At 35.7% G+C, this 27,264-nt stretch overlaps 1 protein-coding gene across 1 annotated transcript in view; it reads left to right on the forward strand.

Moving 5' to 3' along the window:
• The window catches only part of LOC114357149 (uncharacterized), a 103,349-nt gene that overhangs the window by 30,766 nt on the left and 45,319 nt on the right, over window positions 1–27,264 (forward strand). Inside the window, exon 2 of the mRNA XM_028310646.1 lies at window positions 15,377–15,425. Coding sequence (XP_028166447.1) covers window positions 15,377–15,425 — 49 coding nt within the window. The remainder of the gene's footprint in view (window positions 1–15,376; window positions 15,426–27,264) is intronic.

Below are 27,264 nucleotides of genomic sequence, written 5' to 3' on the forward strand. Positions count from 1 at the left end.
CCTTAGGCATATTTTTGACGTTTGTCAAAGTCAAAGTAAGAGCTAAGTTTACTTTTTGCTCTGCAACGCACATCACACTGTTTGTGATACAGAAGGTTTAGAAGTTGATCTTTAAAGAACCATGTTAGACGCCTTTAGCAGCTAAAGTCTGACACCAGTATCTAAATTATATTAACTCAAAGGTGACTGACTGACTGACTGACATAGTGATCTATCAACGCACAGCCCAAACCACTGGACGGATCGGGCTGAAATTTGGCATGCAGTAAATGTTATGACGTAGGCATCCGCTTAGAAAGGATTTTACGAAACTCCACCCCTATGGGGGTAAAACGGGATGCACGCGTACGAAGTCACGGGCGGCCGCTAGTTACTAAAAAGAACACTCATAGTAATTGATGAGACCCTAAATTATGATTTAGGGTCTCATCAATTACTATGAGTGTTCTTTTTATGTACGGGATGTATGACTATGTACATACATCCCGTAGTTAAAAGATTATCATGAGATTTTATTACAAACTAGCTGACCCGGCGAACTTCGTACCGCCTTAGCGTAGAGATTTTCTTAATATTTTTTTCCGTAAGAACCATCCTTGGACTTCCACAAACATTTAAAAAAAAGAATTATCGAAATCGGTTCAGCCGTTCACACGTGATGCCGTGACAACGCGAAACGGGTTTCATTTTTATATATATAGATGTGCAATTTATTTGTTTACTCTTCATTAAAGTTATGTCTTCACATCCTTTAATTAGGTAACGATTCATTAAGTTGTAACTGATACTAATTGAGAGTTTCAACTCTGAACTTTAATACTACTTCTTTAGTAATATTCTAAAGGGAATATTAGTTACATTTACATGTATTTTTAATCCTCTTTCATCAATAATACTTATTTTTGAGACTTGCGTAATAAATTCCAAAATATTCGAGATCTTTTTACAGAATGTGTAAAGTCCTTTCTAATTTACTAGAAGAGGTTTTAGCCTACAACTCACGCTGGCTGAACGGTTTAAAGAGGCATTTATACAGGGTGGCCAGGGAGGGAGTTGACGTTCAAAGCTATAGATTCCTTACATCAAGGTGTATCTAAATCACCCCCGTGTATGTTCTACGATTTTGCTTAGTTTAGGACAGTGATTCCCAAACTTATTTAGTCTATTGCCCACTTTGAGAATAAATTATTTTTAGCGCCCCCCATTTTTGTAGTCAAGAGTCGAGCTCAGTCGATGTCTAAGAGTCCTCCTAGTAGATGACGCCTCCCAAGCCTCTACACAATTTCCCGATTTTTTTTCTGGGTCTCTTACCGCCCCCCTTTAAGCCTGCAGCGCCCACAAGGGGGCGTTATCGCCCACTTTGGGAAAGACTGGTTTAGGAGATAGTTACTTTTGTGATTTATCCTTAACTATCACGTATGGTTGGTTTTTAATTTTTTTCTCACTCTGGCGAGCACTTGTAGATTGTTTTTACTTATTTACGCTAGAGAAGCTTCCAGAGTGAGAAAAAAGTTAAAAACCAATCATAGGTGTTAGTTAANATAGTTAAGAATAAATCACAGTTAACTCTATCTCCTAAACTAAGCAAAATGGATTCTGATGTAAGGAATCTTAATTTTGGCTTTGAAAGTCAACTCCCTGGCCACCCTGTATATTCACAGGAGCGGTTTATATTCACATAAATTGTCACTTAAGTAGTCACCTAATTATGATATTTATGGGAAGAGTAAGGAGGGGGTCTTATTCGAAGTGCCGGAACCAAAAGGAATCTTACTGCGACGCAATATGTATCCCACGATAGAATATAACTCTAAGTTGAGTCACTCGTTTAACCCTTTACCTGGAAGTGACTTATTTTTTGCTACGATATTTTAAACTTTATTTACATGGATTAAGGCCCAAAACCAATGGAAATAATTCTTCTCAAGTAAGTCACAGGTCACCAAGTTAATGCTCACCAATCAAGAACTAATGATAACCAACACTTGTAACCGTTAGAAATAAACCACATTCATACAGACATACAAACGATCGCCATTTACAAGCTCTTTATGTAAAGTTGTGTAATGATAGCCATAATGAACTCATAGCAGTAGCAGACGCCATATTAATATTGTAATAAACAACTTTAGGTATTTTGCAAGTAAGATGCACATTATTATGTATCTGCAACTATTTATCGCGAATATTATTGTATGGCGGAGATAATAATTTAATGCTGGCTCTAGATTGGTCGGTACGCTTTCATAGATTTTATTATTATGTTTATTACTGTTTGCAGATATAATTTTAAAATTACTATTCAACGATATCTATTCGCTATGGTTTTTAAGCCTGTTTGTATAGCATAATGTTTCCTACAATTTTAATATATTTGAATCACAGCATACACACGCTACTTTTAGCATGAGCGATCGGCGAATTAGCTGCTTTTTAGAAGCTGAATGCAGAAAACAAACACGGCGATTGAGTCGCTTTACGAAAGCTCGAAACAGTTACAGCTGTCGCTAAAACATGCAACTCCGATAGCGATACTGCATCGATATACCAAAAAATCGCCTTCGCCATCGATGTTGAAGCATTGTGCTATGGTTCTTATCTTGTCTGTTGGTTTGCTTATAGGTGAAGCTATGTTTGTGAACTTAACTGCAAAAAATATTTGTCAGCAAAATGGTCAATAGTAATTAACCTAATTAATGAAATGAGTTGAGGAAAATTAAATTTATATGATTAACTGTCTAACACCGCGGTTCGTCATAATGAGTCAATGAAAGTGTTGTTATATCATAAACTAGGTGGTAAACATTCATTAAGAATTAATGAATCAAAGTTTGTATTACATTGACGCTTATGTAAACTGTAAGTAGTACTCATTACAAACACTCAACATTGTTTCTAGATAGTATTTCACTAGCTTCTGATTTCGATTTGTCATAGAGTCAATACAAGTATCACACTTTCGGTGATTACGTTCTACTCATAGTTAGTTCTTACGGTTAAAGACATTTATTTTCTCAAAAGAACGACTAAAGTTTCTAAAAAAAATGTAAATCTTCGGCGGTAGGGACAACTAAATGGAGTGTCCACAGTGAAAGGTCAATCATCACCTTAGTAATGTATGTTAAAAATTAAAAAAAAAAGTGCAATTAAGTAAAGCTTTTGCAAGGCGCCGCTCACTCGCGCCACAAGACGTCTCAATGAAATAGCGGAAGTAGTAGACCCGTTTAATTGTTCTCTGAGTGAATTCGTAAGAGCCGCACTTTTTATTGTTAGTTATAAGTAGTTAGTGTAAGTAGATACAGTGTACCTGCCTACAAAATAATTTATGCTATCGCATTAGGTTATTGACCTGTAAAGATAGTTTAAGTTGGTGAAAATAAATAAATAAAAAAATAAAAATAAATTCAACTACTACCAGCTTTCTTCTTAAGGTCACGCTCAATCGACTAGGTACACACTACACTACGTTTTTCGAGTGTCTGTTAGGAACTGAACCCAAAATTTTATTGAGAATTTTCTTAAGAGTTTCTAAAAACTCATAATTATACTGAAGACTCTATACTTTTAATGTCAAGTGTTGAACTGATCACTTCCATGGATCCCTAAAAATGGATGGACCATTCACACTTCAACAATGGCGTTTAGCACTCCCCACAAACGTATGAGAACCTCGGTAATTACTGGCGGTGTGAAATGTGTAATGTCCGTGCTGATGATGATGGCGATTAAAGGGTTAATTGGGGAAACTATGCTTCGGTAGGTCGTCATGGTGTCTTTATAAAGTTTGGAGAAATTTGATCCTTTTGAGGTATTTTATTTACTTAAAAACTTTGAAGCACACAAAAAAATAAGTAAGTACAAAAGGTGTACTTTATGCCGTGTGGCATTGTCTACCAGTTTACCAAACAGAAAAGAGTAGGCAAGTAGGTATGCGATTCTTCAAAGTTAAGTAGAATATTTGTTCGTATCAATTCCGAGTAGATAAATAAATAAATAAATAAATATCCTTGGACATTTTACACTGCGCCTCTAGTCCCNAAAAGTTTGGAGAAATTTTATCCTTCTGAGGTATTTTATTTACTTAAAAACTTTGAAGCACACAAAAAAAATAAGTACAAAAGGTGAACTTTATGCCGTATAAAAGAGTAGGCAAGTAGGTATGATTTCTTCAAAGTTCAATTGTCATGTACCTAATAGTAGAATACTTATCTGTTCGTGTCAAAACCGTGAGTATTCGTAGATTCTATAATTATGAAATAGGTATCTTTATAGAGCATTCCATACTGAATCTATCAATGTGCCAGAATTATTATTCAGTTAAAAGTTATCCGAAAATTGAAAGATCAGACCTAACCCCCTAAAAAGTTACACCTGGGATGAAGAACACTGGATTAAAATGACATTTCCATACTAAGTATATGTCATTTTAAGCCGGAGTTCAATTAGGGTGTAACTTTTATTAATAAGGTGGTAAGTGTTTAAAATAAAATCTAAATATCAATCTAATAGATATTAGTACCAATATAAGTTGATTAAAGCGACTACTGACTGACCCACATTACCATTTAATACCTTACTTTACAATCGGTAATTTATTTAAACACAGGCGCCAAGTAATTACTGTACGGCGGTAGTTGTAAAACACTAATCGCTATAGTTAATATTAGCCCATCGTCCTGTGATTTGTGCTCGTAAAACAATTAAAACGGATCTTTTGTTTATTGACGCTATTACTAATTTATGGGGGTTTGCTTCCCTGGGAAGAAATACCTTATGGGAAGCTACTGCGTTTTTCCCCAACTGCGTCAGAAGGAAAGTTATGTTTTTCGAGTATCACACACAACACGGTCATTTTTCTACACACAAGGTAGACAGATGACCTCATAAAGGATGCAGTTCGCTGCCAATCGAGCAATCTGGAAATCATTGAGGGTTGTCTAAGTTAAGGCCGTCCTGTGGCTGTAATAATAATGATGATGGTCACAATCATATTTTTTTAACTACACATTGTAGTATTTCCAGTTCATCATCATTATCATTTTCAGCCACAGGACGTCCACTGCTTCCCCCTATCATCGCCCGAATGGTAGCGGCATGCATTTTTAGATATCTACCTGCATTACAGTTTGTGCTGTGACGTCTAGATTCGGATAGAACTTAAATAAATGTTTAAGCAATACATAAACCTGCATCCTACAGAATACCAGCATCATGTTCTTTATGGAATATGATACAAGCTGAGTAGGAGCCATTTTGGTTCAACCATTATTTTATAATTATTATGTAAATTGTGTTAAATTACTATGTTTGAACCAAATAAACAATTTTTCTTTCTTTCTTTCATTATTTCCTTCTTTCGTTCTTTCTATAAACTAACTTATTTATAGTGTTTTTCTATTTGTAGCCCCTAGGAGGTATCTAACCCGCAAGCACAGTCATATTCACACACAGAGTGTTACATAATACGGGCCTAAGTGTTAAGGCTTCGTTTCATCACCTTGTCACACTGACAACCGGGATGTGTTTACAAATAAGAGCCAAGCACAGACCTCTTGAGACCAGAGTGGTGCTCTCTTGTACCTTCCCACGTCACTCTCGTCGCCTCGCTGTATCCTTAGCGATGTTAGTGGATTATCTTGATTTTGTTCTACTGTCGGCAGAGAAGGCACAAATATTTGTTTGTTTAACTCATTCAATACTTAGTAGGATTTTTCAAGCTACTCGGGACTATTCCCACCTCTCGTTCCCACCACTGCAACTCCTGTGTAGCCAAGATCTACAGCTTGACCGCCACAAAAACCCAACCAATGAAGGTCATGTTTGTCCCGGGGGAAAGTTAATCTGTCATTGGACCCGCAACGAAATTAATCAGAAGAACATAGGATTTTTCAAGCTGTAATAATAAGTGTTATGGTGTCTGAGAGCGCCGTAGCACCGTCTAAGACAAGAAAACGGAAGTACAGGGTACAACTACCAGAGCACCGTAGTACCGCCAAGACGAAACGGAAGTGCAGGGTACCTACTCTCTTGAAGCGTTTCGTTCATATTTTTGAACTCTATCTAATAGATTCAGCCTGGAGGACAGTGATAGAAAGTGCAAAATCTCAGAAAATGATGATTATCAGACTTTTTAAACATTCCAAGTTCCTACTTTACATACATATTGTACTTTTCCAGCACCTACGTCCTACACCTATAGCAAAATAGTTTGGAAAACTTAAAACAGTCCTTCCGTGTTCGCTTGTTGATGCAAATAACGAGTTTCTAAATTACCAATCGTCGGTTGTCGAAATTGTAAAACGAGAGCATAATCGAGTACATAGATGGAATAAATACCAAGAAGATAATTATTTTATCTGCTGACGCTACATTAAGTTAAACGTGTAGTTTCTCAGAGTTGAATTAAGACAACTTCAAAGCCTGGAGACCTTATTTTCACGAGAAGATTTAATATTCCAAGTCTAGTCTAGAGTTATCTACATTTTAAGTTAGAACCAAATCTGTACATGTTTGATTTAATTTCATGTGAAATTTTGACATCTAAATGATCTGGGAAAATTAAAAACACATTACAACTAAGTAACATTACGTAACATGAATAATAATGTCATGAAATTATACAAAGTTGGTAGTTAATGGCTAATCATAAAACATTGAAAGCCCCATAAAATACACCGCATGACCCTATGCAATAATTGCTGATTTTTTGTAAACATACATAATTATGTCCCACTATTGGGAAAATTTGTTGATACACTTTAAAGGAGAACCGTGATCTTCCATATCATCACGTCACCAATTTCTGACTATCCAACACTATAAAGTCACAAGTTGATTGAGTGATGTCTCCTGTGTAGGATATTCCAAAAGATAGAGCTTCTTAATTTTCGCGTGTAACATTGTATCCTTACCTCAATGTGTATAGTCATGCGTAATATCCCGCTATAATAAATCAATCACTGTACATAAGATTATTACATGCTATTTACTTAGCCGCCACAGCTGCCAATCACAATTTCAATATGTAAACTTAAATTAAGCCTCGACGATTGCATACGGCTAAATTAAAATTTATTGAGCGTGTAAGTAGTATGTAATAGAAGGCTATTACGTGTGAAATACAAGTAAAATTAGTGTAAGGAATACAATAAGCTTCCGCAAATAAAAAAAACATTAAAACTATTTAATAGCTCACTAATTTCAGCGTGACATACAAACCGATCATTTGATACAAATATGTAGGCAAAAAAAAATACTAGATAGTTTCGCAGATTTTTTATTTTCGCCATCTAGTCATCGATCATTCTATGATGTGTATATCGCCACTTATCATCTGGTATAAAACAAGTAAACGTTGAACATGGTAGAGAACCTTTGGGGAAAACTAAATGCATGAAAGTAATTTGGGAAATTGTCTTATAAACCATAATTATCAGCCAAAATCTTCATTATCTTTGACAATATTAACACTAAACGGCGGCTGCTATTTTGGTTCAAAATTAAACAAATTATTTGATCTCTGTTGTAGTCTTATTAGAGATTTTGGACTAAATTAAATGTTTTCTTTCTTTCTTGATCTTGCTTATTCTTACAGTCACGTGCCTACGTTCTCTTTGCTCATTCAAATTTTAGACACCCAAAAACTATTCCAGTTATTCTTCTAGTACAAGGCCGCCCAAGTNATATAATTATCATTAATAAAGATATTACATAATTTAATTATTATGTAGTAAATAATTATGACGAGCATGGCAAAGCTAAGTCGACCTTATTCGTTTGAGAGGTTGTCAAAGGCTATTGGTGCGGTTCATGCTTACGTTTCCATGTAAATAATTTGATTAAATAGCGTCACTACTTCTTATACCTTCACAGAAACATTTGAAAAAGATATAAGAGTTTAAAATAAAATCCAAGATCGAAATGTAAATCCAATGGATATAAGTACTAATATAGTTAATTAAAGTGACTACTGACCCACATCACCCTTTAATACCTTACTTTACAATCGGTAATTTATTTAAACACAGGCGCCAAGTAATTACTGTACGGCGGTAGTTGTAAAACACTAATCGCTATAGTTAATATTAGCCCATCGTCCTGTGATTTGTGCCCGTAAAACAATTAAAACGGATCTTTTGTTTATTGACGCTATTACTAATTTATGGGGGTTTGCTTCCCACCACCTGGGAAGAAATATACCCTGTGGCAAGCTACCGAGTTTTTAGTTTTACTTTTATTGTGATACAAGAGACAACCACAAGTCATGGTGACCTCATAAAGGTTGCAAGATGGAACTGGATGCAGGTCGCTGCCAACCGGCCAATCTGGAAATCATTGGGGGTTGTCTAAGTTCAGCAGAGGACGTCTTGTGGCTGAAAATATCATCATAATGATGTTGATGAAAACACAACACCGCCATTTGTCACTATCATACAGTTTTTAACTGTTGTAATATTTTCAGTTCACCATCATCATTTCAGCCGCAGAACGTGCACAGTTGAACATAGGCCTCCCCCAATGATTTCACATTGCCCAAATGCTAGCGGCCTGCATTTTCAGATATCTTGACCTTGACCTTTATGCTGTGACGACTAGATTCAGATATAACTTAAACTAATACATGAATAAGCAATATTCATGACTCGTAACTAAAATCTGCCCCTAGTGAGTCTCTAACCCGCAAGCACAGTCATATTCACACACAGAGTGTTACATAATACGGGTCTAAGTGTTAAGGCTTCGTTTCATCACCTTGTCACACTGACAACCGGGATGTGTTTACAAATAAGAGCCAAGCACACCTCTTGAGATCAGAGTGGTGCTCTCTTGTACCTTCCCACGTCACTCTCGTCGCCTCGCTGTATCCTTAGCGATGTTAGTGGATTATCTTGATTTTGTTCTACTGTCGGCAGAGAAGGCACAAATATTTGTTTGTTTAACTCATCAATACTTAGTAGGATTTTTCAAGCTACTCGGGACTATTCCCACCTCTCGTTCCCACCACTGCAACTCCTGTGTAGCCAAGATCTACAGCTTGACCGCCACAAAAACCCAACCAATGAAGGTCAAGTTTGTCCCGGGGGAAAGTTAAACTGTCATTGGACCCGCAACGAAATTAATCAGAAGAACATAGGATTTTTCAAGCTGTAATAATAAAATCTTTTTTTTGGACAAAAAAAAAGATTTTACCACTACACTACCAGAGCACCGTAGTACCGCCAAGACGAAACAGAAGTGCATGGTGCTTTCTTGACGCGCTTCTTTTGTATTTTTGAACCCTAATCTGGAGTCTGGACAGTGGTAGAAAGTGCAAAATCTTAGGAAATGATCATGATAGAGTGCTTCTTAAACATAACAAGTTTTCACTGTACATAAATACGAATGTATTTGCAGTAGAATAACTATAAAAGTGTAGCTTTTTGTAAAATAGTTTGGACAACTTAAAACAACTCTTCCTTAAGATTGGCTAATTGATGCAAATAACGAATTCCAAAATTACTAGCTTAATGTGATTGTACATATTATGTAGATGGAATAAATACCAAAAACACAATGATTTTATCTGCTGACGCTACATTAAGTTAAACGTGTAGTTTCTCAGAGTTGAATTAAGACAACTTCAAAGCCTGGTGACCTTATTTTCACGAGAAGATTTAATATTCCAAGTCTAGTCTAGAGTTATCTACATTTTAAGTTAGAACCAAATCTATCATTTGTTAGTACATGTTTGATTGTTACTTTATGTGAAACTAGCTGACCCGGCGAACTTTGTTCCGCCTTAATGGCAATAAATAAGCAGACTTTTTTTTTAATTTCGAACGGGATAAAAAGTATCCTATGTCCTTCTCCTGGCTCTAAACTACCTCCCTGACAATTTTCAGCTAAATCGGTTCAGCCGTTCTTGAGTTATAAGTGGAGTAACTAACACGACTTTCTTTTGTATATATAGATTTTGACATCTAAATGAACTGGGAAAATTAAAAACGATTGCAAATACGAGTAAGAAACAACATTAGGTAGGTACGTTACGTAAAATAATGTCATGAAATTATACAAAGTTGGTAGGTAATTGCTTATCATAAAACTTTAAAAGCACCATGAAATACACCGCTTGACTATAATTGTTGATTAATCATTGCAGATTTTTTATAAACCCGCCTTATATGGAAATTAGGAAAATCCTTTGAAGGACAACCTTGATCTTTCATATCGTCACGCTCCCCTTTCTGACTATCCAACTCTATAAAGTCATATAAGTTAACACTTGACTGTTGACTCCTGTGTAAGGTCTTCCAAAAGATAGAGCTTCTTAATTTTCGCATGTAACATTGTATACCTTACCTCAATGTGTACAGTCATGCGTAATATCCCCCTATAATAAATCAATCACTGTACATAAGATTATTACATGCTATTTACTTAGCCGCCACAGCTGCCAATCACAATTTCAATATGTAAACTTAAATTAAGCCTCGACGATTGCATACGGCTAAATTAAAATTTATTGAGCGTGTAAGTAGTATGTAATAGAAGGCTATTACGTGTGAAATACAAGTAAAATTAGTGTAAGGAATACAATAAGCTTCCGCAAATAAAAAAACATTAAAACTATTTAATAGCTCACTAATTTCAGCGTGACATACAAACCGATCATTTAGTACAAATAAGAAGGCAATAAAAAACATTTACTAGATAATTTCGCAGATTTTTAATCTAAATTTTCGCTATCTAGTCATTGTTCATAATTATTATGATGTTCATGTCGCCACTTATCATCTGGTATAAGACAAGTAAACGTTGAACATGGTAGAGAACCTTTGGGGAAAGCATTTAGTTTTTAGTAGTCGCATGAAAGTAATTTGAGAAATTGTCTTATAAACCATACTTATCAGCCAAAATGTTCATTACCATTGACAATATTAACACTAAAATTAAATGGCGGCTGCTATTTTGGTTCAAAATTAAACAAATTATGTACACTGATCTCTGTTGTAGTCCTATTAGAGATTTTGGACTAAATTAAATGTTTTCTTTCTTTCTTGATCTTGCTTATTCTTACAGTCACGTGCCTACGTTCTCTTTGCTCATTCAAATTTTAGGCAGCCAAAAACTATTCCAGTTATTCTTCTAGTACAAGGCTGCCCAAGTGGGTCGAACCCTTTACTAAAGACCTTCGCATACCCACCGTCGGGAACAACATTATTAATCCAATAAATTTATCTGATCAACATCCAGCAGACGCTGCAGTAACGGTTGACCAGTTGACCGACCGGTCGAACTTATTTATTGTTATTAAATTCATCGCTGATTACGAGCTAATGTGTCTATAATTTATGTTACAGTGGCTCGTAGAAATAGTTTCAAGATCTTGGCCAAGTTAAGTTTAACAACTATTTTGTAACCATTAATACATTTCAAGATTATTCTAATGCAAGTTGCTTTAACGCAAATATAATCTTTTGCAATCCGCAGAATACCTTCCGATGTAATATTTCTCGGACTTGACATATCATTTACTCGTAATTAAATAGCTTACCCAATGATAGTTGTATCCAATTTTACTCTAAAATAGATTAACAATATTATTGTCATCAAGGTACTATTTAATACAAGGTACATCAAGCTTTTAGAGAAATAGTATTGACAAAATAATTTATAATTAGTTAGTAGAATAATGCTTATTCCTCGTTGAAAAATAAACTAATTTTAAAATTATAAAACGCTTTCATTGCAGCAAGAATAAAACCTTACAATTACAATACCATAATAATTAAGGAACAGTGCTTTGCAATTCCCATTTATAGAATACCGCAAATTGAACTATAAAAATTGAAGTACCAAGCGAAACACAAAACCAGAGACCACAGTGAACTAAAAATGAAAAAGTAAGGTCATAAAAATATTTTTTCTTAAAAAATAAGGCCATAAGCCACCCATGACGAATCTCAGCTCCCAGTCATAAAAATGACCCACAACAATGCATTATTTACCATTATATATCGGCGACAGACGGACTAATTACAAACATAAACATCTGAGCTATGGCTATGTAGGTGTAAAAGGGCCGGTTGTGTGTCCGAAAAACTAACTCTACGCGTCGACGGCGACTATGAAATGCGGGAACTAATATTGACCCTTGCGTAAGCCCCGCATTCCCACGGTGTCCTGAGGGATTTTTCTCATGTAACTCTACAAAAACTACAGTTGTCGGATGTAACACTAGAGGGCGCCTGACTCATGACTTTAGTCAACAAATTGTAAGGCAAATATTGGACTGATTATTCGGAGGGTACATTCTCAAAAGCGGCTTTTAGGTCTACAAAAGATGTGGTAATTGAATTGGATTTTTGTGTATACTCTATCCACTTTTGATCCTCGTTTAACGTCTTCACAAATCTCGCGTGTGGTAAACCTTTAGAAACTATTAACTGAAATATACTTGGTCCTTTTATGGAGAGTTGATATAATGTTGACATTACGTTTAAAAGGATAACGTATTTAACAGCCAACCACTACGAAGTGCCAATTAATATCAACCTACATGCAAGTTTGTACTTATTTAAGTACTTATGTTATTATTATCATAACAAGATAAGCGATTGATGTGTCCATAACTTTAGAATAATCATTTACCAAGTTTATGGTACTTGTTTCTTAGTAATGAACATCATACAACATAATTGCAGTGAGCCATTCTATATATTCAAGAATATTTGTTTGAACATAATATTACTAGAAATCTAAGTGAATGTGGTTTTCTTATTCCTCCAGGCAAAACTTCACCTATAAAGCTAAAACGTACCTATAGTAAAAAATAAAAATATACGGTCATATAAAAGCTTTGTATAATTTTACCCAAAACTTCACCAGATATGCTAATACTAGCCGTTGTCTTTGTCCTTTCATGAACAAATCCCATAACAAAAGCCAAAACTGTATCTATCATACCCATAGTCGCTTTATCATCAGATTTATGTTCGCATTACCCTAGACATTTGCATTTTAGTATAATTATAACAAATCATAATGTTTGAACTGCATCGCTGCACGTACGCCTAGAAGTGATAGGTGGTTAGACAGATCGATTGGAGATGGTCAACCTTTTACCCCATTTTGAATTCAATAACTCTTGTTTCAGAATCCAATTTTCCTTGGCATTGAAACGAATATATCTTTTCAACGTGCAGAATTATGAACTTTATGCTAATGCGGCTAAAGTCTAGCTTTTATCAAATTGCAATATTGTAGTAAGGTGCAATAAAGCCGAGGCTAATGGTGTTAGTCGATTATGAAAGTGTTTGTGTTATCTCGAGATGTTATTATTTGTTGTGAACAACCGTTAATAATAATTTGTTGCTCATATTGCTCGATAGATCACAGGGCTGTTAGGGAGTATAAACGAAATGGACAGCTGTAATGATGTTAATGTCATTGATAATAGTTAATGCATATCAAATAGGATGTATTTATTCTACACTAGCTTTCCGCCCGCGGCTTCGCACGCGTGGACTACATTATCAACATATTTTACGGAACCCTATTTTTTTCCAAAATAAAATGTAGCCTATGTTACTCGTGGATAATAAAGCTTTCGAATGGTGAAAGAATTTTTAAAATCGGTCCAGTAGTTTTTGAGGCTATCCATTACAACCAAACAAACAAACAAACTAAAGTTTTCCTCTTTATAATATTATTACTAGCTGACCCGGCGAACTTTGTTCCGCCTTAATGGCAATAAATAAGCAGACTTTTTTTTTAAATTTCTAACTAACACGACTTTCTTTTATATATATAGATATATATATAGATATATATATAGATATATATATAGATATATATATAGATATAAAAGAAAGTCGTGTTAGTTACTCCACTTATAACTCAAGAACGGCTGAACCGATTTAGCTGAAAATTGTCAGGGAGGTAGTTTAGAGCCAGGAGAAGGACATAGGATACTTTTTATCCCGTTCGAAATTTAAAAAAAAAGTCTGCTTATTTATTGTCATTAAGGCGGAACAAAGTTCGCCGGGTCAGCTAGTATATATAAGATATAGTGTAGATTATGGATAGGTCTGAATATAGGCCAACGGTAAGGGTTGCCATTATGATATTTGTAACTAAATACCTTAAAGATAACATAATATGTAATAAAATTTCTAAAAAGTTTACAAGGAAAAACAGGAACTCAGTTTTACCTCACTAATACTAAACAAAATATTTTTCAAATTACGAAATGTTACAACACTATTTAATTAATTATCGCATTTCATCGGCTCGCTTCTATAAAGAGGCCACCGCGAAAGCCCTTTCGCAGAATCAATTCGCACGTAATCGATTACGTTAGTCCATTATTCGATTACTCGCTTCCACATCCATCACTACTGAATGAGTAATGCATCGGGACCCCGCTGGGCTGTTTGTTGCACTTGTCAATGGTAAATTTGAATTTATCAGTCGCAGGCGCAGTGCATTCGCTGATTTCTTATACCTCAGCCATACTACTCACTTTGACTAGGTATTGAAGTTGTCCGAGTAGGGGAAGGTAGTACGAGATGATCCCCATAAGCGGGAATCGCTGTAAAAAACATATTTTTCAAAATAAACTAAAAATTGAACGATTTGACTGAGACGGGGAGGTATCCAAAGCTATGTTTTACCAGTGAAATAAACTAAATGATGTTAGTGGTTTCAGCACAATCGCGAAGGATCATCTTAGCCTAGGGATCAACTCGAACTTCCCCTAAGTTCATTTCATCCAAATGACGTCCATTGCTGGACAAAGGTCTCCCACGAGGACTTCCACAACGATCCTGCACTGCCCACATTCAGGCCCGAGTAGTTGGTGTGGTCAAATACTTCCTCTTCAAATTTTAGTACATCTACACTATCTCTTCGAATAACTTCAGCCAACTTCGCGAGTTGTGTAGCTGAGGTGAGCTTACAAAAGTGCCATAAATATCCTTGCCCTAATGGGAGTGAACTTTGCCTTTGACATGCCCACTGCACTGTAATGAACTGCATGTTTGCATGCTTGTTTGCGAGTCACTGCCTAAATGTGGTTGAGTTCAATCAAGATTTGATAGACAGTGACACCTTTAAGCAATGTTTAATTCGCAAAAGCGGCTTTCATGAATTAATTGGCTTTATGCCCGTTTTCACCATCAATCCCTAATTTTTAAGTGATACCTATGTAAACAAAATTCCTGTTATGTGTTACCATAGGGGTCAATTAAAAATTAGGGATTGACGGTGAAAACGGGTATTAGTGTCTTATCTCAAAAAGCGGGCACTGATTCAGTTGAAAGATCTTCTTTTTCATCATCATCATCAGATCACTTTAAAAACTGTTGTCTTATCTTAGTTCTTATTGTTTCAGATACATCACAAAGACTGCTCAACCTCCTAGGGGGTTCCAAATTAATAAGGTATGGATATATACGTATGTTGTATATAATACTATACGATTATTATATTTTAAATGAAACTCGATCAAGCTTGCAAATCGCGTAATTCCGGAGAGCTAAGCAAGTGACATTCAGCTCAGTCACTGATTGACAAGAAACAAATATCTAGCGAGTCTACGGTATCAGTCGTGTCATGTACTAATTGAAATATTTAGTGGAATGTCGCAATTATTTGTGAAGCGAACATTAAATTGGTGCAAATCGCAATCTTATTTACAGTTCACAGTATTTTTTAATTCTGTCAATAAATTAACTGTTGGATAATTAAAATCTACTCAAGCAGAGATTTCAACTGATCTCGACATTATTTTACTTGGCAGTTATCTTTGACTGGCAACGGACGGTGTGGTTCAGAAGGTTTATTCGCATCAATGGACACATGGAAAGCTCGATATCGCTAAGGAATCGGCTTTATTTGATTTCATAATTGTCATAGAACAGTAACACAGTATAATTTGATAACTATGCAATGGAAACAATTTAAATAAATAAGTAAATACCCAGATGTGACAAAAATAATTCCCAATTCGTCAATTTCAAAAACAAATGTCCCAAATCAACATGTCATTTTGCAAAACAAAGACAAGAAAGTGTGCGTCAATGATAAATTTCTCATAATGAAGACGATAAATAACCATTGTCATTGGACGAAAGGCATTTAAGATACGCGTCATATTGATGACCATAAATCTCTATATGTTCCCAATAAAAATGCTATTAAGTTTATTGATAGTTTACGAGTAATAATCACTTTGCGAAATTGTGATTGGCGGGAGCCATCAAGTTCATTTTAAACATTAGGCATTGTATCTATAGTTGAATGATGAGAGATAGAAAGTCGTTAAAATTACAGAAGCACCAAGCGTTTTGCGTTACGTTGATAAATTTCACACTGCATCTTCAGGACTTCAGAAAAAAAATGATGTCACAGTTGCTCAGTGTCTACATATTGTGACATAGTTATAAAATATCGATTTTGTTTTGCGTATCAATCCAAATTAATGATAAAACTCTGGCATCTTCGATCACTTCAGTACTGTGTTCTTACCATTAATGACGATATAATTAACCGCGTGAAACGGATCGATTCTTATAAACAAAACTAGAATAAAAATATTGTAATGTATTTCTGAGACAGTTCCGCTTGGCACTTGATAATGCATTGGAAAATCTTCTAAAGAACATGTCATTCAAAATATACAAATAGTTTCTTAACTCTCTGAATGAATCCGAACTTTTAGAACTTTTTTTACATTCTCCGGCGCTAACGTAGATGTTAACACACCAATTTGTTTTGACAAATGACTTGACAGGTCTCACATATGTTAATTTGTCACCCTTTAGCGCGACACCGCTTCTTTCATTGTGAGAGACAGCGGCTCTCTTCGTCAATTCTCAATTTAGAATGTTAAATGACTCTTTAATAGCACTGCTTTCTTTTGTTCTTACATCTGAATGAGCAGCGACAATGTAAGTGTTAACGCTTTTAAACTGAGGTTAAGTTTAATTGCAATGATGTCATTTGGTAACATTAGAGTTCCAACTCGTGTTGGTTACGTACCTTTTATTTTATTTTTCATGTTTATGTTTTGGCTTCGCTAGAGTTGTGTCTGCAGTTAGTTTTGAATCGCGTTTTGGGCGCGGTTTCAGATTATAATCATACGAGTGTTCATACATTTCCAGATTGACATATACAACTTGATATACATATTGTCGGTTATATGTGAATTTACATGCTGCGGGTCGTTTATACAGTTCTAAGTTTCCTTATAAAGAGCTTATTATTTTAGCATAAACCATTTCTCAAGACTAAAATTGTCTCATGTACACGAATCTTTAGCATATTTATTTGCTCTAAACTGAATCATTTCTTACCGTACACGGCTCTAAAAGGCTCTTAATAAAGTCGGCTGGTTATTGAATTGTTAAATACTATCGATAACAGTATTTCAAGTCGAAATCCGATAAGATCTAGCATTTGATTCTGGAACTGTTAAACCGATTGTTGGAGATAAAGTCATTGTTTGTTTCGATCACTGAATATTTATGGCAAAAGCGTGAATAAATTAGTGAAGATTACATTACCTAGAAATAATACAATATACCTAGAACACAATACGCAATTACAATTTATGCGAGCACCTGACTCGCCCTTTCGAATTTGCTACTATAGCGTAATGCTGTCCTTATAAATGGGTAAATAGCTTAATTCATTCAACAATCGCGAAGGTTGTTTCACTCATAACTAAGTAGGGAATTTACTAGACAGGAGGAATGCAGTCATAATACTAAGACCTACATCCTACATCCCTGACTCGTGATGCCAAGTTTTTCTCAGTAACTAATTCTTAATCGTTTTGGGAATGTGGAAACTGCTACTGTATTCAGCTTGATATACTGTCATCCGTGCACTGTCGACAAGGCAATTAAGGCCTGTGTTGTAGCAATAAGCGTGACTATGAAATCAGCGTAAAGTTTCAGTTGATTGCAGTAAATTGTAACCAAACAGCATTCCCCAGATCTTGACATTGTTCTACATGAAGTACTTTCAACTGGCCCAATTGGTTATTAGTTCCCATTTCTCCGTCTGCCACTGTTAAGGTCAGCGTCTTGATTGGCGCAAATTGGTGACAATGCTCTTTGGTTTCTTTCAATTTGTCTATTGACCTGCTTTGGAGTGAGAATTTATTATTGGTTTTGTGTTTGATTGATTTGTAAATTTTTCTTGCCTACAGATTCAATATTTTATCCCTTTTCAGCACTATTTTGGTAACTTCTAGGTAAAAAGTACAGTTTCTAATTCAGAAAATGACGGCTCACAGCACAGAGATGATAATAAAAAGAAATCGAAATAAACTCAAAATAGAAACGCTTCTGTAGTTCCTGTAGTAGCCTCAAAGGAAATTCTACTACTCATCACACTACTATAAAATGCTTACTATAAAAACCTAGTCTTTGATCCCAGTTCAACATTATCACAATCTTCATCGTCAATCGAGATTCCTATTCGATCAATCAACATACGATGGCCAGTATCACTTTTGCCAATCGATCTTTGAGCCTTGGCGCCGAAAGCTTCCTGTATATTTTTCTTTGGTGTTAGTTTTATTGACTGATTTATCCCAACTTCCCAACTAATATTATAAATGTGAAAGTAACTCTGTCTGTCTGTCTGTCTGTTACGCTTTCCCGCTTAAACCTCGCAACCGATTTTGATGAAATTTGGCATAGAGATAGTTTGAGTCCCGGGAAAGACATAGGATAGTTTTTATCCCGGTTTTTGAAACAGGGACGCGCGCGATAAAGTTTTTCTGTGACAGACAAAATTCCACGCGGGCGAAGCCGCGGGCGGAAAGCTAGTGGTTAATAAATCGGAACACCGGCGAAGACGGTAAACGAAATTGGTAGCGCTCGTTTTTGATAAGTGAACAGCGATTATTGGTTCACACTGGACGAAAATAAAATGTTTCAAAGATATTAAAGTTATTCAAATCATCTCCTGCATAAATGGTACCGCTCCCAAAACTAAACTATTTCCATTTAAACATTAGCTGTGCCCACGATTTCGTACTTTTTGCAATATTTTTCTTTACTGCTCCGCCCTATCGGTTGTAGGGTGATGTTATGTAGCCTATAATAGGCTACCCAAAACAATGTTTTTTTTTTCTAATCGGACCAGTAGTTCCTGAGATGAGCACGTTCAGCACATGGTTTAAGAGTTACAGTTAGATTGTTAAGTAACTCTACTTGAGTGTTACCAAATGAGTAAATTAATAAGACGTGGACATTAAAACAGTGCAGTGATTGTGTATGGCAGTAGTTATAGTAGCTAATATTTTATCAGAATTTCCTCCCGTAAAATTTACAATTCATCTACATTTATTAACAACGATTATTTTCAATTTGTAAGAAACATATCCGATATCCGACCATATAAAACTGAATTTATGGTTTCGCACACCCAAACACCCTACAAATACAGATCTAATCCTCTAACGTCCGTTATTAATATTATGTTGTATTCTTAAATCCTCGTGCATTCCGTGCGCGCGCGCAGTTCGCCGGTGGTCGCAAAGCCGCTTCGATTAGGGCTGCGATATAAATACAACTTTATTTTGGTTACAGTTGGTTTGCACAAGTAACTCAAACGTGCAATGAAAAATAAACCCTGATTGAAATGAAACTTTCAATCGTGTGTCACGCTCTTAGACTAGCGCTTTCACATTAGGGCATTAGTAGCGCGACTGAAGCGCGGCAGCGGCGTTTTTATAATGTGAAGGCATGCATCACATAGTATGAAATTTTTGGCAGCGCGTCTGTCGCGCGTTTGTCGCGCTGAAAATCGCCTAAACGTGAACGGGCTCTTAGATTGTAATGTTCTATCTTATTTTAGGTAGAGTTCATAAGCTGATGTTCTTATTACACTTGGGTTCTTCAAAATCCCTTTTCTGTCTACTTTTATCCATATAGAAATCCCGTACCTACTAATATTGATAAATCAGGATAATTTCTGACTTTATCCGCAAGGCTACAGGTCACAGAAAGCCTTTGTCAGCTGCTTGCTATCTAAAATATTATCTATGGCTAAGTTACAGTATCATCATCATTATCATCAGGTCGTCTAGGGTCCACTGCAATCTACCCTTTCTATTTCATCAGAGACAACCTTAAATAAGACCTTTATTTCACCCTTTCAAGCATTTTTTGCCATATAGCTTATATGCATTATATGCAGCATTAACTTTTACAGTCTTACTTCTTAAGATACATTTATTGTAGTTTGTGCCAGCCCTACTTAAGCCGTATTCGCACCCACATCTCATTCTCGACTTTTTATATTCGCGTTATATTGGGCATAAAGTTAAGCGAACTTACGTTTCCGGATCTCACGTTTACGATTATAATATTGAGTTTCGCGATCTTCGCTTCCGTGTGTATTCGTAGTAGAGTCTTGCTTTCTGTTCGCAATCCTTTTGCTTCCGTGTGTAGTGCCTACGATGTGTCTGGTGGTTGTAATAAATTCACTTTGGGCGGTAGAGTGCGAGATTTTATTTGGTTCTATAGGTTTTTGTTATAACAGCGTATTATGTAAAAGCTCGTATTATGTAGGTAGCAAGTATAACAATATAAGATGCAAGTGCTTAGTTATTTTAAGTCTTTTTAAAAGATTATACTGGTTAATGGTTTTTAGATAACTATGTAGTTTTAGATAATGTGACACTTAGTAACAGTACAAGTCCAACTTACAGGGCCCCGATTGCGATAAATTTTGTAATCTCTCCAATTCATTCGCGTTTCATTTCCAATCACGCTTATGTCGCGCTCCATTTTCATTTCAGCTGATGTGCGATTTGGTATCACGGTAAAGTTCACGCGTTAACAAAGACAAAACAACAGATTATTGCACTTTCTATGAAATGAAAAGTCCGAACACCTTATTTTTTAAACTAAAATTATTAAAACACAGCAAAATTAAATGTTCGTGAAGTTTGACTTGCGTTTAAAAAAAAGTAGCTTTCTGTCAGCTTTTACGTAAAGGCGCATTTGCGCTCCGTTTACGTTTCAGTTTTACGGCGCAGCTTCGTTTGAAAACGACAGCGCGATACGGATTTGTCAAAACAGCTCATTTTCGTTCGTCGTCCAGTCGCGTTGCAGTTGACTATATTTAGCGCAATCGGATCCCAGGACGTGAAGCTATTGTCTTTTGGGTCGCAGATAAAGGATTAATTAGTAACAAGGAAAAAGACATGGCTTCCATTTTCCCACCCCCACCACATAACTGTGCGTAATAAATCTTGCAATTTACTGTAGTTAAAGTACGCATGCGCAGATACGATACGCATCGGGGAGGGGCTCGTTCGCGCAGATAAATGGCAAAGGTACTGATTGCCACAGAAGTCACATTTCATATTTTAAGGCTTGTATAATAATATTATTTTAAAACATGGCTTTTAATCATGCCTCGGGTAGGACTCGAACCCACAACCTTCACTTGTAAGGCGACTGCTCTTACCAAAAAGCTGCCAAATATTTTGTTTTTTATGATTTGTACTTACTCTGTGAGCCAGCATTGTATGGCCATCATCTTGTAACTTACCTTTATAAAATTAAAATGTGTTATGTAAAAATCAGTAGAAAACTTAAAACAACTGAGAATCCAGACTCTGTAAAACACTGCTGAAATAGTTGTATAGAGACTCCTGATAAATTATAAAGATACTCCTGAAACCAGGTATAGAAAATACCTACATGTAGAGCTGGAATTGAATTCTACACTCACTAGAAAACTCTTGCGGAAACCTAACGCAATGTTAGTGGCTTTCCTAAATCGAAGAGGTTTTTTAATTAATAATGATAATTAAATTTAAATATGATGTGTTTTGTAACAACCCTGTCAAACTTTACAAGTCAGCACCCAATATGGCTCATACTTACATTGGTAATTCCCGTCTATTTTCGTGCTTCAGCAATCTGGAACATAAACTTAAACCATGGCTAATGCACCCCAAATATGGGAATTCCTGCAATTAGTATTCCATAACTCAAACAACACCTAATCGCTTAACGCTTTTGCTCACGACTCCCCTCACAATCGAGATAAGAAATCGGATCTTAACTAATCGCCTCAATGTCTCAATTAAAGCCCTTTATTGGTCAATTCGCTTTTAAATCGGAGATAAGGCTTCTAAAGGTTTTATCATTGTCTTAAAGTTGTGAGGTTTTGTTTTGGGCGGTTTTTGTAATTATTAAAAGGTCCAGATGTAGAGATGCAACGACTTTTTTATGAATATTTCAAGTTATAGAGTGACGAAAGTGCCAAAAAACATAGTTTTGATCTCGGGCAATGTTATGAATAAAGTATCAATACTGATAAATTCTTACAAATTAACACCACTATGACAGACATGTAGGTACATACATGATTTTGACATTGTTTTCTCCTTTCGTTCTTGCTTCAATATGCCTTCTGATTCTTTCTTTTTTTGTCATAAAAGTGACTGCGATAAATCATGATATCAAAATCATGTAACTAGAAGCTTTTACTACTACAAGCTTTTTGCTACAGAGCTTTTTTCAAGCTTTTTTGGGGCGCAAGAAAACAACACGGAATTTCAAATATTTTATGTTGTTCTAAAGCTGTTACTCAAAACTTACGAGAAAGCTCTTGTATTTCCACGGTGTAATCCACCCGGACTACCACTTCCTCGAAGTGTAAATTTAAGCTCTAGGGTCAAATAGGCCATTCTGGGGGACATTCAAACGTTCGCAGTAAAATTCCAGGGCGAGGGTACAGGTTAAATGATGTATGGTATACATTAAATTGTAAATATTTGAGAAACAAGGGATTTCGTGTCAATTTTTTTTAATTGTTTTATGTTGGTCTAAGGTGTAATAAAATTAATTTGCCTTTATATCAATTTGTATGCTAAACCTGTAGATACGCAATTTTATGCATTTTCTGACGAAAAAAAGTGGGAATAAAAAAATACTCTATAAAGAAGTCAGCTATAAATATAAAATGTTACATTGTATTACATCAATAAAAAAATATTCTATTCTATTCTATAAATAATCATAATGGAAGTCTCTAAGGCGAGTTGCATCATCTAAACTTTAACAAAGAAATATAACTTTAACCGATGTTTTGAAGGGAGTTTGACAGATTTTTGACGTTTATTATAGCTAAAGTAGGTTGCGCAACCCAGGTTGAGACTTCTACGCACTTAAATGCACACACAAATATCCTGTTTTATGGATTAAAGTTACTGTGCCCACAAAATAGTGCAAAATCAACCTACATCTATCTGGGAGGCACTGTCTCTTAGTACCTATAAAGAAATGAAGAAGGTTCGTTCGTTCATTCGTTTCAGCCAAATGACGTCCACTGCTGGACAAAGGCCTCCCCCAAGGCTGTATTCGGTTGTATTTTTTTAAATTATTTTAACCTTGCAAGTACATTTTATTAAAAACGTTGTCGACCCCTGGCAAAGGAAGCCACACACGCTCGTCCGCAAAAAAGCGGCTTTAATGGGCGGTGTTTAGCGCAACTGGCCGCTAACAGCGTATCATTAGTGCGCCTATTACGGCTAATTTGCCGCCAGACGTCAGGTGTTAGGGCAAAAAAATCCGCTAATATAGTTGTATCGTTATTTTATGGCTCAATTCTGAGCTAGGAGCTAGGTTTGTTCGCGGATATGGATATCTACAGTGATTTGTGTAAAGGGTCAAATGTAAAATTATGAAATACTAGCTTTCCGCCCGCGGCTTCGCCCGCGTCGAATTTTGTCTGTCACAGAAAGACTTTATCGCGCGGGTCCCTGTTTCAAAAACCGGGATAAAAACTATCCTATTTCCTTTCCCGGGACTCAAACTATCTCTATGCCAAATTTTATTATATTTTAAAATTGGTTTAGTGGTTTAGGCGTGAAAGCAATACAGACAGACAAAGTTACTTAATATAAAGTATAACTTAATATAAAGTATTAGGCGACCACGGGCTGGAAGACGTAGCGTGGGCAGGCCTCCTACTAGGTGGACCGACGATCTGGTAAAGGTCGCGGGAAGAGCCTGGATGCGGGCAGCGCAGGACCGTTCATTGTGGAAAGCCTTGGGGGAGGCCTTTGTCTAGCAGTGGACGTCATTTGGCTGAAAAGAAGAAGAAGAAGAAGATAAAGTATAAATTAGTATAGATGCGGCTATCTCTGGAATTACCTTACATAAATGGGATGACGCAAAACACAATTACTCGTATCGCAAATGAATTTCACGAGGATTTAATTGTTTATTTATACTCATACGGTATGTTTTAAAAATAGTCCTCCAGAATCTGAACTGTAGAACATGATGTTATGTTTCGTAACAATATTTTATTAATGTGACCAGTGAATTATACACAACAAATGGTTTTCCGTCAATTGAATCTAAAACACAGTGCTATATTTCATTATTATCATAATTATACTTTTAACACAAAACTGACAGTTATACAATCGCAGAATCCAATACATAATACTGTTTTCATCTGTTATAGTCCATAAAGTGTTTCATTGCAACAAAATTCACAAACCAATCCCATTTTACAGCGTATATTTCCTGACCACCGCTAAGCTGGGCCCGGGCAATTGCATAAATTAATTTCTGCTAAGTACCCTCGTTCCGGGCGGGCCTCATCAGTGCCAGTCAAAGTTATGACGCGAAAGTAAACTGGGGGTGAAGGATCGGGTTATAGATTACGGACTTTAATATCTAGAGTTGCTTGTAACAAACTTCAAGGAACTTTATGAATTGTTAACTATTCGACCTCGTATACTTTTAATTTGTAAACGTAAAGTTAGTGAGGATGGGTGGTTTGTTACTTCAACAATAAGGCTGGGTTGCACCATCTTACTTTAACTTTGACAAACGTCAAAAAGCTGTTAAACTCCAAAAAAAAACACCGGTTATCGTTATAATTACGGTCAAAGTTAGGTGATGCAACTCAGCCTAAGTGTTTCATAGATGAAACGTAACAATGTTTACTTCACAATAGTTAGAGTTAAATGTATCTATATATATAAAAATGAAACCCGTTTCGCGTTGTCACGGCATCACGTGTGAACGGCTGAACCGATTTCGATAATTCTTTTTTTTAATGTTTGTGGAAGTCCAAGGATGGTTCTTACGGAAAAAAATATTAAGAAAATCTCTACGCTAAGGCGGTACGAAGTTCGCCGGGTCAGCTAGTAGATTATAAATAAAGTTATAGTCAAATTATTTCTAGTTTATGTCGTATACTCTTTCGTATTAGTTGTCGTCCTACAATCGAACTATCGCTATAAATCGCTTTCGTCCCTTAGCTAACAACACCGCTTAAGTCGATTTTTGGCGGTTTTGACATTTTAATGCCATTGGATAGATCTGCTCATCGCGCGTCTAACCATTGGTCACATGTTATAGATTTCAGCCAATAAGAAGCCGTAATTTGAATTTTAGTGACACCGCGCAAGTCGGTTTGCCTCGCAACACCGCTCAAGTCGTTAGTCTGCCATACATTTCTCGTAAAGTTCCTTCGCGCTCCGTAATTTTTATATTTTTAAGTGAGTTTTATCGCGAAAAGGTCTATGAAAGAAGTTTTAATAAAAGATTAAGAGGTAAGCTATATAATAATGTAATTTTTAATCATTTACGCGTATTAATATATAAGGAAATTATAATAGAAAATATCTTCATTTACTTAGGCGGTGTTTACAATATTTTATTACAAACTTAGGCGGTGTTTCAAACTGTATTTTAATTCTTTTAGGAAGCTATACAAGTAAAATACACTATTGATGGAGAAGGAATTGATTCTTGAAGTATTCCGAGTTCATGTGATGAATTTTTATGTGCACAATTACAAGAANTGTCGTCACCGTCGCTAGTTGAATATATACCATTTTTCATAGTTTTCGGGTAAGTACTAGCCCCATTTCTCTTAGCCTTCATATATGACCAAAAGCACTTGGGTTGAGTTGTTATTCCTTCTTCTATACGGTTGATATATGAGTTATAACATTGTTTTGATAGCTTTTCACAACGTTTCCTGCATATCTGAAGAGCAATCTTATCCATAGGGTTTTTGTATGTGTTATATCTCTTCACGTACTTATCTCTCTCACGGATACACCTTTGTAAGTTTTTGCAAAACCAAGGCGGCTTTGAGCTATTAGTTTTGGTTGTGAAAGGAACAAACAATTCAATTAGCCTATTAATGTGTTCGTAAAATAAGTCTAACATNCCATAAAGCCAGCCAGCAGTTAGCCAAGTGCGTTCCTCTCTCCATACCCAAATTGCCCCACTTCCAGCTCATTGTCGTTTCGTTTGCCCAGCTTCGCGTTGAAGGCCCCCCCTCACAATATTTGATCTATACACTGTGATTCTTCAGATTTAGGTTAAAGATAGGATAGGTCATAGGTTATAATGATTGTTTAATTATTTTTTAAATAATTCTTAATTAAACTTTTCTTTGTAAATCATCTATTAATACCTTATTCCTTTACATTTCGGCAAACAACACCGCCTAACTCTACAAAAATATCAGTCAATACCGCTCAAGTCATAAAATATAGGTTAAAATAAAGTAAATCGTCAAATTAAGTATAAATAATTATTTCTCAACCGCTAAATAAAGTATTTAATAAGTAACAATAGGAAAAATCCACCGATTTTTTAAAATAAACAGTTTTTTTCGTCTCCTGTAAAGTTGGTAAAAATGACTTACGCGGTGTTGTTAGCTAAGGGACGTTATGCTTTGATTTTCTTATTAGGTAAGTAGGTAGTTTTTTCTTATAATTATTATTACTTATGTATGTTTTATTGGTTGTCTTAAACTTGAGTCTTCAGATCTTTAAAATATTGTTAAGTTTTTTGTTTGAAATTACCAGCCCACATTTTGTTAACTCCATTTTGAAATCGCTCATAATAACTTGTCGTAAAAATGTAAATTGGTAAAGAAAGAATAGGTGGTTTCTATTTACTGCCCCATCATTGTCCTGCGGTTTATTTGTTATTAATTTTAAAAGTCTCATTTCTGTTATGACCCATTTTACGACTTGGACAACGTTTTACGTACTTTTGCGACATTTCTGAAACAGTCACTGAAGATATAGTGAAAGTTTTCTAGTTCTTATGACTGTAAAATTATTTACATTACCTACTTTTGTCTTTGAAAACCTTAGGTTTAAACGACGTTACTTTTGCCCGAGGCTTCTCCCGTGAATTTTGGTGTGTCATAGAGACTTTATAGCGTCGTGCCCAACTAATTTACATAAAACCTGGACAA

The sequence above is a fragment of the Ostrinia furnacalis genome, unplaced genomic scaffold (assembly GCF_004193835.3).
Source record: "Ostrinia furnacalis isolate ACB-3 unplaced genomic scaffold, ASM419383v2 OfSCF3056, whole genome shotgun sequence".
NCBI classification, from domain to species: domain Eukaryota; kingdom Metazoa; phylum Arthropoda; class Insecta; order Lepidoptera; family Crambidae; genus Ostrinia; species Ostrinia furnacalis.